The 18,591-nt window shown below is 41.1% G+C and overlaps 1 protein-coding gene across 8 annotated transcripts in view; it reads right to left on the bottom strand.

Moving 5' to 3' along the window:
- JADE1 (jade family PHD finger 1) overlaps positions 1-18,591 on the bottom strand; it is a 99,210-nt gene that overhangs the window by 4,103 nt on the left and 76,516 nt on the right. For 7 of the 8 annotated variants that reach the window (XM_043545560.1, XM_037897201.2, XM_037897200.2 and 4 more), the window contains 6 exons: positions 18,388-18,575; positions 14,245-14,456; positions 12,211-12,378; positions 10,924-11,040; positions 6,468-6,992; positions 1,905-2,022 (listed from right to left, as the gene is read on the bottom strand). In XM_043545560.1, the coding sequence (XP_043401495.1) occupies positions 1,905-2,022; positions 6,468-6,992; positions 10,924-11,040; positions 12,211-12,378; positions 14,245-14,456; positions 18,388-18,575 (1,328 nt within the window). The remainder of the gene's footprint in view (positions 1-1,904; positions 2,023-6,467; positions 6,993-10,923; positions 11,041-12,210; positions 12,379-14,244; positions 14,457-18,387; positions 18,576-18,591) is intronic. The other variant, XM_043545562.1, reaches the window with a different exon arrangement.

The following is an 18,591-nucleotide window of genomic DNA, read 5'->3' as shown; positions in this document are numbered from 1 at the left end:
GATCTCCTGCATAACACAGGCCCTAGGACTTCCCTGTATTACTGTTTCAAGTCCAATAGCTGTGTTTGCACTAGAACACATCTTCTAGACAAACATCCAATCTTGATTAAACTCTTTGAAAAAAAACATCTTCACTTAAATGGACAAACTACCACATATGTCATCATGCATGATTCGACTAGCTGATTGTGCAGCTGACTAATTATTAAATCCTTAATGATAATCTAGTTAACCTTTTCAATGTGGCATTTTCCTGCTGGAGAAGCAACTATTTTCAGTGAGCAGTAAATGGGTGGGAATGATTTTTTAACATCAGTTTGCTGCCGCATCAGAATTCATGCCTTTAAACCCACTGTCTCGCAGACTCATTCAGAAGGACTGTTAGTCAAAAACTGAACTGAATATCGCTGAGTCACTTTTGGAGTAGTAGAAACGTGCCTTTCGTTTGACAGATCACAGCAACATGCTTGGTCTTAAACAGCATGTGCTGAAATGTAGACCTTTCCATTTCCAATTGATTTTAATAGGTTCACAATGCTTCCAGCTGGGGTCCAAAAGATAAGTTCATCTTGATGGTGTTTTCGAAAGGGTTTAATCCGGGAAGGATAGAAAATGAAACATTTGACAGGCAAATGAACAGGGATGTGATTTTTCTCTTACTTATGCAACTTTTTTTGGTTGAAGAATGAATACAAATACATTCAGAAAACACCATGACAAGCAGAGCTATCATTGTCTTTTCTTAATCTAAACTTGGAAATGCAGAAAATAATCCATACTAGCCAAGGAAAACCAACATTAAATCAAATGAAAATCTGTTAAAGAGGTGATTTTTACCAATAACTCATTTCCTTTATAACCTCTTTAAAGGGACTCTGTCAACCTGAAGTTTAATCCATTTTAAAACAAAAAAACAAAAAACTGACTACACCTGCTGCTGGGTCCATATTGCCAAAATCTGTGGTTTTATCCACACACTTTCCTTTTGTTTTTAAAAATGTTTTCTCTCCCCTGTTGTTTGAGACTAATATAAACAACATGAGAAAATACTAAACCTACAAATAGAGTGGGGGGGAAGTGAAGCTGACTCCACAGAAAGTGCTGTCAAAAGTACGAAGAAAACAAACAGACATAAACATAGATAGATCCAAGTTACAGTGATCTTAGATCTTATTTGTTGCTATAATCGGTCCAACATTTTCAGAGAAGTGTGATTTCAGCATGAACTATAACAGCATAAAGGTTCCGCACACACCCAAGCCGATGGGCTGCTACCACGACATGAAAAGAACACCTCTAGGAACAAGGGGAGTTCTTTCTTCGTGCCCATTCAGTGCCGGGCCTTTCTGATAAGGGTGCCTAGATGCATGTCAGCTCTGTGGACACCCATCCACTATGAAACTGAGATCACCAAACAGCTATTACTACTATTAAATGTTTATAAGGCAGCAGCTCCTAAACGCCACAACCAGGTTGGGCCCCATTGTGCTGGGTGCTAAACAAACACATAATAGGTGACAGTCCCTGCCCACTAACAACTACCAATAGTGGAAAAAAATTGGTTATAGCAATTTAGGAAGGTTTTGAAGCAGTGAGCTAAAACAGAAGTCTCTTCATCCCATTTCCAATTCCTTGGTACACTCAGTTCCATAGGGATGGCTAGTTAATTCAGGCCCACTTACTTATCTATTTCTATGGATTCTCATGTGACTGTCCTTAATATGTTGTAGCTGAAAATTTAGAATATACTGGCCCTTGGTTCATTAGGGGGTTTTTCCTCCAACTTCCCGGTGCAAAGTGAACTAAACAAGAATATAAGGGTGAGCTTCAAAACAGTAAATAGACCTTAACCAAACCATTTTGTTCCTCTGCTTGGATGTGATAATGAAGTCTGTGAAACATACCTGAAATTCTTTCTTGATCCATAAGTTTTGTGTAGAGATTGAATATCTGTTCCTGGACTTTGCAAATAGATCTCTTAATCTTCTCCCTTCGGGTCACCATGTAAGTCAGATTCCGAACCTAGAAAATGCAAATAATGTCACTGAGCTTCATGATAGTAAAACTATAAACTGTACCAGGCTGGTACAGAATACAGAACCCAGTTTGTCTCTGCCTCTACAGCTTGTTAGCTAAGGAGCAAATGTATCACTCCTAAGTATCCTCCTCTACCATATCTGATGCTCAGAGAATCACTGAACCCTGGCTGCATAGAGAGAAGGTAGCCACAACATGAGGTCTTTGAAGTTGGAGGTGGAAGTAAAAGGAGAAATAAGGAGGGATCTTTGAGGACCATACCCACATCTCTCTGCTATTGGATACATACATATTTTTAAATATATTTATATACACACACACATACCTTTTTAGTTATGTTTAATAGTGTATAGGGTCAAAATTTGGGTTGTTGTAAGAATGTCCTTCATGAACCTTCCATTTTAGTCTCATTTGGGTCAATTAATACATGCAGTAGGGCTCCTATGTATGCCGCTGTACGACAGACATAGCATGACTGTTGAAAGAACTGGAAGTGAAACCAAATTATTAATTGTTCGCTAGGCTCTGTATAGAACAGTCACTTACCCTGCAGTAACTGATTCTTCAAGATGTTATGGTCAGTGTGGATCCCACTATAAGAGCACATGTACTTCATGCATGTGAGAGTGGATTTTTTTCCCCACTAGCAGTGTCCATCAGGGCTGTGCATGCGCTCTGTACTTCCTTGTGTGTTTGTCCATGCAAGAACATAGAATGGGGTTGCCCATGACCCTCCCTCATTTCCCTTACAATTAAAAGCCTGTAATAGCTGGGGACTCAGAAAAATGAGGATGGAGGATAGAGTATAGGATACACACTGACTACAACAGCTCAAAGAACCACAATTGCTGTAGAGTAAATAGCTATTGTTCTTTGAGCTGTTGTAGTCAGTGTGGATCCCACGATAGATAACTGGCAAGCAGTAGCCTCCAAGGATGGTGTGAGTGAGGAACTTCAGCTGCAGTCAATCAAACAGAGACTGTAGTACTGCTCTCCTGATCTTGGCAACTGATTTGGCTGCCATGTCAAGTGCAATGTTTTACAAGACAGTAGATCACTACACAGCTGCCTAACAGATCTGAGATTGGAACAGACTTTCAGAGAGAGACGTTAACCAGCCATCTGACAGCAGGTGGAAATGCACTGTGTGATCCACTTAGTGAGTCTCTGTGATGAGATGGCTTGAGCCAAATATTGCCACAATGAGATGGGGAGACAATCTAAAAGGCTTTGTCTTGTTGAGCTAACGGCAAGGCTTTGGAGACATCTCGTTGCTTTTCTCATTGTTGAGTGCAGTTTTGAGAAAACAACTGGTAAGGTGTTGGAATTCCATCTGAATAAATCCAAGATCACCTGAGGGATGAAATTGAGGTGTGGTTTCATCACCACTTTGTCCCTTTGAAAGGAAGTATAAGATGGCCAAAGCACAAGAGTTTGGAATTCACTGACGCTCTATGCTGATATAATGGCCACAGGACTGACTGATAGTAAGGTAGCATATTGAGCACTCAGACAGTGGTTCAAAAGGAAATCTTTGAAAGGGAGTCTGGACGAGCTGAGGCCTGTAGGATTAGCCCATAGGTGTCTCAGCAGTATCAACTGCAGACCTTAGAGGGGAAGAAGGTTCTCTGCTCAGTGACAGGGAGAATGTATGCTCCAGTGATGGTGAAGAGGAGTAGACTTCCTGTAGGGGCAGCACCAGCATGTAACGTGCTTTCGTATCAGAGTCTGTCTTGGTGCTGGTGTATATCTCGGCATGGACCTGGTTCTGCCTGAGCTTCATTCCCTCAAGTTCGGGGTCAATGTTAGTGCTGGCAAAATCTTTTGCATCACAGTCTGTTCGTTCCCTTCATCCTTGATGCTGTGAGGACTTCAAAGATTGTCACTGAAGAGTTTGCTCTGTTTGTCCTAAGCTTCTTCTTGAGCTTCTGCCTGAGTGCTCAGAGCATTCCCTTTCAGTGCTCAACTTCTGAGATGGTAGTACCAGCTTCCATATTAAAGCAGGTCAGTTTTGGTGCCAATGTCAGTGCCAGTTTTTCCTTGGCACTGTATTCTTCACAGGTATGCTACTGCCACAGGAAGGTAGATGTGAGGCAAATCAACACAACCTGCACCCAAGAGGGGCTGGTTATTTTCCTATCCCACCCAAGCTGGGCCCAACACTTGTAGTCAGGTCCCAGCAGGTTGCAGAGCTATATGCCCTAGCATCACAGTTGAGTTATCTTTCTGTGAAACTCAAAACTTCTCTGAGATTACAAATTTAGTGGATGAAGTAAATATGGATTTCTCTGCGGCTTTTGACTCGCGACAGCATGACATGCTGACTAAAAGGTTAACACTGTACAAACTCAATATGGCATGTTAAATAAATTAAAAACTGGCTAACCGATCTCAAAACATAATTGTTAATGGGGAATCATCCATGAGTAGTTGTTTCTAGTAGGATTCTACAGGGATAGGTTCTCAGCACAGTGCTAATCATACTTATCAATGATCTCCAAGAAAATTTAAAATCATGTTAATAGATTTTAAGACCAGAAAGGATCATTATTAGATCTAGTTTTCCCTCCCATACAACAAAGGCCACCGAATTTCATCCAGTTACCCCTGTATTGAGCCCCATTTGCAGGTGACAGAGAGACTGGCAGAGTTGTAAATAATGATGAAGACAAGTCACCTATGCAGAGCTAGATTGCTTGGTAAGCTGGGTGCAAACAAGCAAGGTCACACATCTAGGAACAAAGAACATAGGTCACATGTACACGATGAGAGACTGTATCCTTGAAAGTGCCAATTCTGAAAAGGACTTCGGAGTCAGACTAGAAGATAATCAACTGAACATGAGCTACCAATCCAAGCTGTGGTTAAAAGGGCTAATGTAACCTTTGGATATATAAACAGAAATGTCAAGTTGGAGGAGAGAGGCGTTATTACTTGCATGACCATTGCTGGAATAATGTGTCCAGACTTTTAAAAGAATGTTGTAAAATTGGAGCGGGTGCAGAATATTACACAAGAATAACTTGTGACGGCTGGAGAACACACAGACTTAAGGAGTTCAACTTATTTAGCTCTTCAAAGAGAAGGTTAAGAGGAGACTTGAACACCTGTAAGTGCCTATGGAGACAGAAGAATTCTGATACTACAAAATGCATAAGAGACACTGACTTGAAATTGAAGCTACAAAAATTCAAACTGAAATAAGGTATAAATGTTTACTAATAAGAGTAATTAGCCTTGGAACGGTTTTATGAATGGTTGGGGTAGATTCCATCACCTGAACTCTTTAAATCAAAACTGGATGTCTTTCTAAAATGTATGCTCTAGTTCAACCACAAGCTTTTTGGACCTGGTAAAGGATCTGCTGGGTCAGATTGTATGGCCTGTAATGGTCCCTTCTGGTTTTTTTTAAAAAAAAAGCTCTCTCTCTCTTTGCCAGTTAATCTAAGAGCAAAGGTTCAATTTCACATCCTTGTTAAGGCAGATGTACTAAGGATAAAAGACCAAGCTGATACCATTCCATTACACTTTTTAACATTCAAAACCCAACCCAATGGTACGTCACTGTCTACTCAAAATATTATGCGCATATTTCTGGTGAAATGCTGACCTCACACTGTTCTGTTAGCAAAGTAAAAACGAGCCAGCTCCACATCAAAGACACAAGGAAAGACTGATTTGGTTTTTCATTTGTTTGAAAAATGTGCATCAGCAGCAGGTACCACCAGGAGAAAGTATCACAAGCTAACTGCTTGTGATAGTGAAAATATATTACCCAGAAGTGGCTGCAGTACAGCCCACGACGTCACCAATACTGAAGTGAAGCCCACAAAGCGTACACCTACACAGCAGCTGGGAGCAAGTCTCCCAGCCCAGGTAGACAGACTTGTAAGGTAGTGTACTAAAAAGAGCAGTGTGGATGTTGTGGCACTAGTGGAGACTCGGGCTAGCCACCCGAGCTTAGACCCAGAGAGTCAGGTGGGCTTGAAAGCCTGAGCTGCCACCCAAGCCACAACATCCATGCTATTTTTTAGCATGCTAGCTCAAGCTGAGCTAATGTGAGTCTATCTACTTGTGCTGTGAGGCTCACTCCCAGCTACATTGCAGACATATAATCTTAGGGTTAGAAGGGACCACAGGGGTCATCTAGTCTAACATATCCGACACTGTTCAGATTGAGACTGGGCACTAACTGCCAGGACCTGTCACCTCTGCGGGCTGACACGCTCTATTCAAAAGATGATAGCTGCAACTTGTTGTGCTCTATACAAATTCAATGCAATCTTCAGAGCACTGGGTTGGAACAAAATTTGGTTGCCCACATCCATTGGCAATAATCAAGGGAATATATTATCACTGATTTAGGTTGTGAACTCAGCTAACCAAACACAGCACCTTCTCCCCACAAGCATAAGCTTCCATTGGTTTACCCTCTCCAAATCCTGCCGGAGGTGCGTGAAGAGCTGCAGTCTCCTGAACAAAACATCCTGCTCCCGCTTGGCCAGATTGTCCTCTTCGTCTTTCTTTGGGGTTATCAAGGGCTTGTTGAAATTGCCTTTCCTCTTAAGCTTCCAGTACTGGTACAGGAACTCCACCAGCTCTTCAGGCAGCCGCAGGGCCTTGGCCACTTCCAAGACATTGACAAACGTGTAGAACTCATCCTCCAGCTGCTGGAGCTTCTGCTTGCGGACACTGACCCTGTGGGCCTCCTCCTGGTTTTGATCAAGGCTGTGAAAGGACTCTATATGGGCACAAGGGGAGCTGTCCTGTGTCCCATTCTCATGGCTGGTGTTTTCACTGAGGTTTTCATCATCCAGTTTCTTGGTGGAGCTGTGCTTGGGGCAGTATGACTTGAACTTGACCTCATCGTTCTCCGCCAGGATGGTCTTCATCTCCAAGCCACGGTCAAATGCGCATGTGACATGAAAAGCTGTTCGGCAGTTTTTCACTGAGCACTGCAGAAAAAATAAACATGTTTTAAATAAAAAGTCACATACTATGCACAGCCACGGCTCCTTTGAGATCAATGCTTACACCAGCACAACTGCGGTACAATACACCACAGTACTGGGTTTTGCATCTAAGCCAAGTACTTTCTCACTACTAGGTTTGCAATTTAATGCTGTCAATTCAAGCAACAATGTAGTGGTCTCGCAGACATGAGTGATTAACTTCCCCTGGGCTTATCATACTATTCAATATAAGCAACTCCACAAAAGGAGGTTTCTCATGGTACCACTGGAGCTAGTCACTTAAAGCAATATCATGACAGGCAAAACGATCCCCTTTGGGTGTGCTAGCACTCCAGAGAGGAAAATACCCTGTGGCTCCCAGCCAGTCTGATACTTTAATTAACATCTCTCACAGCACCTGGAACTGGCCACTTTTGCAAACTAATGAACAAATGAACAAGTGCTACTTAAAAGGCAAGGGCCCGGTGGGATTTTTTTTCTTTTATCATCAATTTAGAATGTCACGTATTAAATCAGTGACATTCACTACTTCAGTCACTTAGTGCTCTTCTACTTCACATGAGAAAAAACTACAATTTGCTTCTTTTGTCATCTCCCAAGCTCTCCCCTATCTCCCATCTAGCCATCATGGAGCTAAACTGCTTTAGCACTTGATTTTAACTGTAGCTAACTTTCTTTTGCAAAGTGTTTAATAGCCATAACCAGCCATAAATTGAAAAATAATTTTTTTTAAAATCCCCCCTTGACTTGGACCCTTGTTCCCAACATAGAGAAATAAAAGTGGAAAGGACTGTCACAGACAAACTATGACAGGACTAAACTATACTTAACCCAAGTGATATAACCTTAAAGAGAAATGCACTGCGGCAGGATATTTATACAGTGCTTTGTAACAAAGCCAAGTATCTGTCTCCTCTGGGTTTTCCAGCTCAGGTTGACTCAGCAGCCAGATGTCAGCTAAATGTATACTACAGAGTTTAAACTGCAAAGGTTTCAGATAAATGTTCTTTAATAAAATCAATACTTGGAAAGGATATGAAAAATGGTGAAACCCTCTTTGCCCTTTCGCCTCCTCCAAATAAATGCTTTGTGGACAAACAGGGCAACAGCAGCACAGCTGGATATTAAACAACACAAAAGAAGTGCTTTTTGCAGCAAGTTCCATGCTACTAGGAGCTCTTAATAATTTGCTTGTATCAAAAGTAAAGTTCTGTTGAGTGGAGAGGAAAGCTTGTCTCATCTGAAGGAAATCTGAACTGGGAAGAAAATGCAGTCTTGCTTTTCCCAGCTTGCAGCAGCTGCTTTCTGCCCATCCCTATGCACACATCAAGCATCTCGCTTTTTAAATCAGTGTGAACATCTCATAATATAAAACATATCTGGAGCAACTGCCTCTTCTCCCTCCACTCATTCAGTTGATTATTACCTTTTTTATTAAACACTTCGTAAATTCTGTTTTTTTCCTGCTATCTAAAAGTTTCACAGCACAAATTTAAAGTATTTATAGGCCATGAGAATACTCTCGCATTCATGTTTCTTGTATCACAAAGCCCCACTAATACTCTTTGGTGATGTCACAGAAAACTGGAACCAAGAGTATTTGTCCAAATGATTTTTTTAAATGTGTAACTGTCTAAAATGGCAGCTGTACAGCATACATATGATCCCATTCTGTTATTCCAGAAGACAGAGGTTTTCAGAGCAAGAATGTAAAGAAACCACACCAAAAAAAATCTGTATTCAGTATGAAACTGCTACAGAGTTACCTCAAACAAGTATTGGGGGACAAAATAGTTTGATCTCTCCATTATGTAAGTTTCCAAGAGACAGAGGACAGGACTCTTTTATTTATTAAAATGCAGTGGACAGATTAATTTTCTTTTCTTGATATGTGTATTATTTCAGACCTTAATTGAAGTGAGAACAGCAAACAAGGCTGCTGACAAACAGATTGAAAGGTTTCACTGGAATGTCTGCGGAACTGCTATTTTATAACTTTTCCCAGAAAACGCCATCAGTGCCTCAGCGACAGAGGAACACAGGAGAGAGTGGCACGATCCAGTGATCTAAACTCAGAACTCGGAGCTCTACTTTTCATCTTCCAAGTGCTTTACTACATACTTTGTTTTTTTTTATTAGATAGCACAACTCTGCCTACAATTAGGTCATCTACTTTCCCCAGCAAAGACAGGACACCACATGCTCTAAAATGCATTCAAACATACCTGTGGTCTTTCTCACAGCGATACCAACAGAACTGATTTGATTTCATTGGGGATTGGTCCTGCTTTGAGCAGGGGATTGGACTAGATGACCTCCTGAGGTCCCTTCCAACCCTGTTATTCTATGATTCTATGATTCTAACTAAGATTCAGATCTAGGCAATATGTACTGTAGATCTCTACATATTGTAAAACTGCTATCAGAGTTAACACCCCTTTACATAACATCTATATACTGTCTTGTATCCTGAAGGATCCCAAAGTGCTTTATAAATTTCACAAGCTGATGTATACAAGGAACCTCTTCACTCACTTCTGAAATGCAGGTAACTCTGGGGCAGATCAATACTGTTTAACACCATACTGCAATACCACAGAACATTTTACAATAAGTGAAAAATCCACATCCCATTGAAATTTTAGAGATAAATTCATTAGGAAGTATATGACCCATATTGGCATTTTGCCAAGAATGCGAATTGGTGATAGGAAGCAGGATATTGGTGTTCTTGCTTTAGTGCTGGATACACAGCCAAAGATTAATTCTTTACTGTACATGGAGATAGTTATTTCCTTGAACACGCTGGGCCTGATTCTCCCATTGCCTTGCACCTTGTGCAGTCATTTACACCTGTGCTAAGTGAGAATAAACATCAAAATGTTAGTGTTTTACAGCTACCTTACAGATGTGTAAACGATTCTGTAAGGTGCAAGGCAATGGGAAAATCAGAGCCAGAAGCTTTGATTCTAGAGAATACAAAATATCTGCAAAGCCAGCCACCCCCTAAATCTGCCAAATTTGTGGCTTTTTATCACCAGCTGAAGAAGGGTCTTGAATTTCCTCTGCTTGTGGCTCATTTGTGCTCATTTGTAGCAGATTCTAAGCATGCAAACTGTTCCTTTCCTACGTACTCTGGAGTTCAATGGCAGAGATTCTCATAACTGAACTAAAAAGACCAACAAATGAGAACACCTGATTATTTATCAAATAAAAAAAGACTATGATAGTATAACTCCTTTCTTACCCACAACCGCAGACATTACCAGTTCACTTTAATCCCTGGTAGACCCATAGCCCAAAATCTTTACAGTTGGGCGCTATCTAAATTTAGGTGCCTAAATCCATATTTAGTCACCTGATTCACAGCCTTATCATGAAGGGTGCTGAGCATTCTCATTCCAATTGACTTCAGTGTTGGCTGCAAGTCTTCACCATCTCTGAAAATCAAGCTGCTCATCAGAGGGAAGATTTTCAAGGGGAATTGGGAGTCTAACTTGACAATCACCTTGAACATACGTGCAGGTAAATTTTAGCACACAGTTTTTGGCATCCAAGTTTAAATATTTTGGCCACAGAAAATTACACACTTTTAAAAATTAACGAGCAAATGAACAAGTGCTACTTAAAAAGCAAGGAGAATGCACCACAAAATGTATTTTGTTCACTGAACAAGTATTTTCATTCAAATTTCATTATTTATATTTCGGTGTTCTGATAAACACACCTAAGTACATTTTGTAAAAGTCAGGAATGCTTAAACTATCTCCTCCCTACATTACCTACTATTAAAACTCTACTGAGATGTTGGAAGAGACCAACATTTTTCTGTGCAAACTGGGCAGGGAATCAGGGAGGTTCTATAGAATGCACATTTACATCTATAACAAACACACTCATGTTAGTTTATTACCTGTATGGATGCCCCAATCTTCTCATTGCAAAGGCTGCACACTAATGCCCATCTACTGCTGGGAATGTGAGAGACCTTGGTTATGGGCTCCATCTTTTCTGGGCTGCCAATACTCACCTAAGCATCAGAGTGAAAAATATACAGTGAAAGATAAGCAGAAGGGGTGGGAACCATGAAAGTATTTAAGTGCCTAAACCCCAGACTTAGGCACCTAAGTCCCAGCTTTGGCTCCACTGCAATCCACAGAACTGCCACTGAACCATGCAGCACCTAAACTCACTCAGCACCCAAGTTTTTCAGGGTAAGAGTTCCCTAGGCACCTGTATTTCTGCCTCTGAGCATGCGCAGTGCTGCCTTGCTTTAGGCGTCTGGATACCTATCTCACGCCAAAGCCGCAGAATGATCCACAAACCAGGGGAAGATAGGCATTTGCATGTAGGGCCCAATCCAGTAAGCATGCTTAGCATACACTCCTCTGATCAGCATCTCCCACTAGCTAGCTTAGGTGTCTCCCCACTAGCATGTTGGCTTCTGTGGATCCTCATTCATTGTACAGGGAGACTAGGTACCTATGGTCAGGCTTTGTGGATCACAGTGTTGTTCCAGAAGTTTCTAGGCACATAATATCATTGCAATGCTTAAGTCCCTTTGTAGGTCCCACCCCAAGCAAAAATAAAAGCACAACTCTCCATTAGGAATCTGTTTCATTGCTTGGTAACATGCCAAATTAATATGTACCAGGTTTTTCAGTTTACAAAAAGAGAAAAATCTAGTTTCAAAACCACTTATTCCCCAATAAAAATGAAACAGCTTTGATGCAAACCCCATCAATTTAAGTGATTTTAAAGGATGAATATTTTGAATGCCAGAACTTTCAAGAATTACCACTGTTAATCCAAATACTTGCTTACCTAGGTTCTGAGTTTCCATCTACAAATACAAACAGTGCTTACTTTGTGCTCTTACTAAATTAGCTTTCCCAGCAGTTGTCCTTTTTTTAGGCGTATGAGCCATTTGTATTGTAGTTCACTGAGCTAATGTAATTACCTTTTTCTTATAGATCGTGTATTATCCTGCCAGACTCTATGTCCTCTATGTTTAATTGAAAATTAATGTTTCCCTGTTTTTATCTTTTATTTTTTTCTACTCCCTAACAACAAATGCTGCATGGATGTTACATTCATTATAGCAACAGACATCAGATTGTATGTTGTTATGAGCAGATTTGTCCTTTGCCAAGATTGCTCTGAATCTGAACACAGGTACATCAGTTGGATTGACACCTACCTCTGGAATCCACAGAGCACAGCTCACATGGACCCACTTCGTCCCACTACGAGTAGGCTTCATAGCTCCACCTTTCTTGGGACACAATAAACACTTTGGCTGAACACCAAGCGCACAGGTCCGGCATAGCCAACTGCCTTCTGGCACCTTTAAAATTCCGTAACATGCCTGTACTCATGTTTATAAAGGAGGGGAAGAAAAGGAAACAACAACAGCATGTTCCTGTTAGTATTAACTGAATGACATTTAGCCTTTTGCTAACCTCAAAGCCCTTTATGGGACTGCATGCTATATAATAATATTAGCTTAAATTTATGTAGCCAATTTTGTTCTGAAGGATGGCAAGGTGCTTTTACAAATGTAGCAACTCCATATACACATTATACACAGATACTTTTCCCACCACTGAAAGGGAGCTAACTCCAGCTGTTTAACAATGCAAAACATCACTCCACAACAGTTTAGGACAGGAAGTGAAGAAGAATATATTAATCAAATTAAACAGAACAGGAAATTTAGATAGCTGTGTGAGTGGTTAGATATCTGAGCTGGACGTTAGCCAGCTAACTGGACACTGGAGCTATGAAGTCCCATGAGACCTTTAAAGACCACAAGTGATAGGACATTGGTTTTGCATCTCACCTGAAAAATGAGATGATGACATTAAAGATGCCCCCAAGGTATAGTTCAATTCTTACTCATAGGGTAAAGTGACATCTACTGAATGATTAACATCATATCCTGTTGTAGACTGGAGTGTCTATGGAGACCTCCAACCAAACTATTGCCAGTTCTGACCCTTTCTAGCTTCTAAGATTTGATGTGATCACAGTTCAAGACAGAATGGCTACAGATTTATCCATGTGCCAATTTTAAACTCTTAGACCACTTTACAAGATACGCAATGTTTGCACAGCGCCACGCTCAAAGATACATTTCACCACCATACATGCAAATATATTTACGTAACTTTAGCCTGAGGAGCAAGAAAATTAAATGTTCCTTGCTTATCAAACATCGCAGCTGCCCCACCACTTAATGACAAAGCAAACATTTTAAGGGATGGAGAGAAAGAAGACCCATAGCAAGGTCTCTTTCACAATGGAGCAGTCGAGGAAGCAGATGTGTTACAAACATATCTGTTCCTTCTTCCATGTAAAGAAAGGCCTGTTTAATTTCCACAGAAAGACATGTTGTGCTGTCTTGTCCTCAGAATAACCTAGTTGTTCAGGCACTCCTCTAGCATGTGAGAGATGCAGGTTCAAATTCCTGGTCTGCCTCATTCAGTGTCACCCCAACATGGAACAAAACCAACTGTTAACAACAAGCCTAATGACATAAATAAAGTTTAAACTACGATATAAATCCTTCCTGGTTTCCTACTAGTTGGATGGAGGTCATCATTTTTCAGACTTCCTCTTCCTCTTCAATCAAATTTATTGATACTGCAAATATATTGCCAAAAAAGAGGACTTCAGTGCATCACATGGCTTGTGTGTGGAAAGTGAGGGATCAAACCAAAAAATTGCAGACATATCTGAAGAACAAAACCAACTGGGCCAAATTCATTGGGAATACAGATGGTAGTGTCAGTGTAAACTAGTGTAATGTACAAACTTAGTGGCAAAAAGGGCATGATTATAGCAACAAAAGCAACCAGCAAGAGGGTACAAGATGCCTTTAGATAAAGCAATACCACCCCCATTTTAATCTTATATCTTCTTACATCCTCCAATTGGTTGCTTTTCCTGCTACACTCCCACCTTTTGCCCTCTCAGCATGTAACGCAGTAAATGTACATATTTACTAATGTACAACCTACATTTACATCACTTGTGAGTTTGTCCCGTGGGCCAATTTCACTACTGGTGTAACTCAGTTAAAATCAGTGAGTTACACTAGAGAGGAATCTGGCCTGTTATCTTTAACAGTAGTAGTTCTGAGATATTTCTGTAACCACCCATCGCCTGCCTCTAGCCCCAGCACATAAGCTGCCCAAAAGGCCACTCCCACCTCTACGTCTGGATGCCATACCTGGTGTACACAAATATTGCATTTGTCACAGAACACCATTTCATTGCCATCCTCTCCATCTGGGGACTGGCAAACGTCGCAGACAACGTCCTCATCATACTCGATCCCAAGCCCTTCTTCAGTCTCAATAGCATGATTCATACTGTCATAGCATCGCTGTTCAAATTCCTCCATGACTCTCTCCATTGTGTACTCATCCAGTTCAGGCATTCCTGGGAAATTAATCCAACACAATGGATTTTTAAAATGATAACATCTGGAACCCCAGCTCCTTCCACCAATGTATCAAAGGCTGAGCTTTTTCTCCCAGGTTGAGCCATAAGCTGCAAATGGCACAACACGCCAGACCACCTCGGTGTCGAGGATTAATTTATGGCTGTAGGGTTGCCACGGCAAATGTTAGAGGGGAAGTGCAGAGTAGTTATGGCAAAAATGTCCAAAGCCCTAGATCTGTGTTGAAATAATGGACATTTACTCATTTCAATCAATATTTGATATCCTCAAAGTTTTCACAAGCAAGTCCCACCTCTCTGGGTTGTCACTGTTGATCTCACTCTCTTTCCTTCTCATACAACACTATCTACAGTTGCTTGTTTCAACTTTGTGACCTCAATCATTTTAGGAAATGGTGACTCTTTTGAGAGCGATTCTAGGACCAACGCACTCCCCAAGTGAGCAACAAGCTGTCCATCAAAATGATTATAATACAGTCCACTGCAAAATCTATCAGGTACATTTTGATGTGTTAGAATCCACAACCCAGATAAGACAATCATGTATTTGATGTAGTGCATTTTCACAACACCCTGTACAATCAGGTCCTGATCTTGGCTAGGATCTGTTGTAGTACCAAGAAATAAATAATTATTCAAATATATGGGGAACCCAATTATACTAGATACAATATCTAACTGTGGGGCTTGTCCATTTTAATCACAGTGCTTGTGTCTGAACATTACAACCAGACACCACCACAGTGACCATCACCTAAATCACAGTAGTAGTAATAATAAAACTGGACCCATCATGTTAAATGTTCATTACGGACCTGAAAACATCTACAATAAACTCAGCAAGAAAGATACCAAAAGAAGTCCAGCTTTCTCTGTGGATACAACTACCTGACAAATATCCCATTTCTCAACTTTTAATGGCCCTACAAGAACCAGTAAAGCTTCAGAATTGGTGTTGCAGCAAGCCCTATACCACCCCTTTCATACAGACACCTGTATGACTGAAAAAGCAGTACTACTCCAAAGCAAGCTCTCTCCTCCACCAAGGCCAGTTTACCTCCGGCACTTCCAAGCTGAGATCCTTATGAAAGTTTGCAAAAGGGTACAGGCTTTGAAAAACAAAGATCCTGTGGTTTTAATCCTGTTCCCAATAATTACTGTTTTCTATCTTCAGTATGTCATAGTAAACTCTTGACAAGTGTATTATAAGGGCAAATCCTCTTCTTAGTTCTCAGGGCAACTAATTCACATGGGTTCTGAGGAATTCCAAAGGAAGATGGAGAAGGAATCCCTAGCTCCCCCAAATCACAGAGCTGGAGAAGAAACTTTCTAACATGTCTGCCAACCTAAAGGTACCGCCTTCATCATGGGGGAATGGTTTGGAGAATCTGCAAAGCAGTGAATACTCTGTTTTGCTCCAACCCAGCCCTCACCCTTTTGGCCCCACAGCTGAAGGGCAGCTGCACAAGCAGCATACAAAATTCTGCCCTCCCCTAGCACTTCCACAGTGGAAGAGAGAGCAGAATTTGTCCCTAATGGCAGAGAAGTGCTATTCTGGAAAGCGGGTGATGATGGATTGAAAGCTGATGAGTTAGTACAGTTGGTAGTTTGAAAGGCGTTTACAACAGCACTAAGTCCCAATGCAGTGGCCTCTATCACCTTATAGATTTAGTTATCTGGAATTTGCCTCAGATTGGACTTCACTGTAATTTAATAGCTATAAATTTAAAAATGATAATGAGAGTTTTTATTAAAAAGTTTTATATTTTTATATCTGGTCTTTTGGAAAAATAATACACATTACAAATATCAAAAGGAGCACTGCAGAGTGCGTCATGGTCAGCCTCTGGAATTCACAGCCACAGGAGATCCGATAAATGCTACAGCTGGAGATTAACAAGTAATTACTCATTTTAGTGACCATAGTATCTTTTGCTATGCAAAATTTTTATAAGAGTAACTCAAATGTCATGTTTCAGGCCTCGCATGCACTGCCTGCAGCGGCCAAGAAGGAATTTCTTTCCCACCTTTTACAGAATAACTACATGTGTAAAGGGTTAGAGCAAACAAACTACTGTGCACTGGCATATCAGTCACAAAAATCTCCCATAAGAGAATGTTTAGGATCATAGTAAAACCTGTCAAATCCTGGCTATCCCTAGACTATACTGCTGTAGCTCACAGGAGACCAACCTGAATTTCACCAGCGTAAATCAACTCCACTAAAGTTACAATGGTATAACCAAGAGCTGAATCCGTCCCCGAATTTTTAAGAAAATCAGGAGAAGCTGGGAATAATGGGACACCAGACACAGTTCTCCGAACACAGGGAATTATTTTCTCCTGTCACCTGACATGGTCTCTCACAAGTAGGAACTTTCACTTTGCTCTGTGCTGAACTTTCTTCTCCCCCTGCCCTCTGATCAGTTTGTACAATGGAATGAGCCTGCAGAGGATGCTTCCATGGTCACTGTATCTGCCGCTGGCTGCAGGGTAAACCCCATGCCTCCTTTTTCCTTTCCTACAGAGATACCCTAGATCACTTTCAAGTACATCTGTGCTGTAATTGATGCTGTGCTAGCCTTCCCTCTGGTTCCCCTCAGGATCAGCCGCCCCCTTCTCCTCCTGGAGAGAAGGGGAAAGAAAGAGATGAAGAGAATGCATGAGTATCTCAGACTGTCTGCTCACTTTTAGGGCTTGTTTAAATAAAGCTGAATATTTAAAAGCAGCCAGAAGTGTAACCTCAGGCTGACATCATGTAAATCCACATTGGGTATTTAAATAGGCCTGACCTGAGATTTGGGTAAAAAGCCTGAACAGGAGACCAGGTCAGAGTTGGTGGTTTTGTTTGTTCTGTGTGGGTTTTCTTCAGGATAATTTTTTTTCCAAGTTTATAACCAGCTGACCCTGGCTTGCCAGGTCCTGTAACTGTTTAGTCTATGGACAGTGTCCAGGTAAACCCATAAAACTGTAACCATAACCCAAATGAGGGAATTGCCACAGAGTAAAACTCAATAGTATTATCTGTGCTCATGAAAATATCCAAAACCCTTCTAGCTGGCACAATATATTCTCACATATCTAAACATTATGGTGAAAATTCTGCATTGACTTACATCCTGTGTAACCCTAGTAAAATCCATGGTGTGCTCCCACTTTTGGAGCACACATCATACTAAAATAGCGGTCTTGTTCTCTTCCCTTCCTGCATATGCAACCTCTTCTTGGGGGGAACCTTCAGCCCCACCAGGACAAATCCCTTTCCTGTTTGAAAACCAGGGACACAGTAACAGAGTTTGGGACATTTTCAAAAGGAATCACTGAGCCAATTCTTTGCTGTCTCACTCCCCAAACAGTCTGGCTTCTGTTTTTAAACCTCCCAAACACTTCTGTCTACTACACTGCTTCTGTACAAACAGAAAAAAATAACTAGCTATAGAGGGGCTGAGAGTTTTCTCATTCCATTTTAGGAAAGGGACGCATGGAAAAGCAAGCAAGCAAAAAAAGGATGGATGGACAGTCAGATGACTTAAATTGTCTATTTGATATCATCTCCAAGGAAGTAAACAATAGCAAAAAAGGTTCTTTGAGGGAATTCTTGTGGGTGATCTGATGTAAACAAGTGCAACTCTACTGACATTAATGGAGCTATGCATAGGTCTGATATTCTCCACAGATCTAGCCCATCGTAGCAATGCCACCCTTCATTGAGGGCTTTTGGGAATAAGAGTTTAGAGGCTAGTGGTTTTTAAAAATAAGATCACAAGTGAACTACATCCTAATGTACATGATTTACACCCTCTCTCTTCCTTTCCAGTTTTCTCACCCACAAACACTGCACAGAACTGCCAGCCTACTTCAGCAGCATGCATAATTTTACAGGGTTAAAAAGACCAGAGGCTTCTCTCACCCATCTCTTTAAATTCTTCATTGGCCAGTTCTAACCATGCTGCATCCACATCATTGAGGTCATAGCGACACACACTGTCCGCCAAGGTTCGAATGTCAACGTACCCCAGCTCAGGAGGCTCAGAACCTGAAGAAAGGATGTACTTCCTGGGTCTTGTAAATGTGACTGCTTTTGTCTCAGACACAAACCTGAAGAAACAGTAAA

This window comes from Chelonia mydas, chromosome 4 (assembly GCF_015237465.2).
Source record: "Chelonia mydas isolate rCheMyd1 chromosome 4, rCheMyd1.pri.v2, whole genome shotgun sequence".
Taxonomy (NCBI): Eukaryota; Metazoa; Chordata; order Testudines; family Cheloniidae; genus Chelonia; species Chelonia mydas.
The sequence above is the reverse complement of the archived record's forward strand: the minus strand, read 5'-3'. Positions and strand labels throughout refer to the sequence as shown.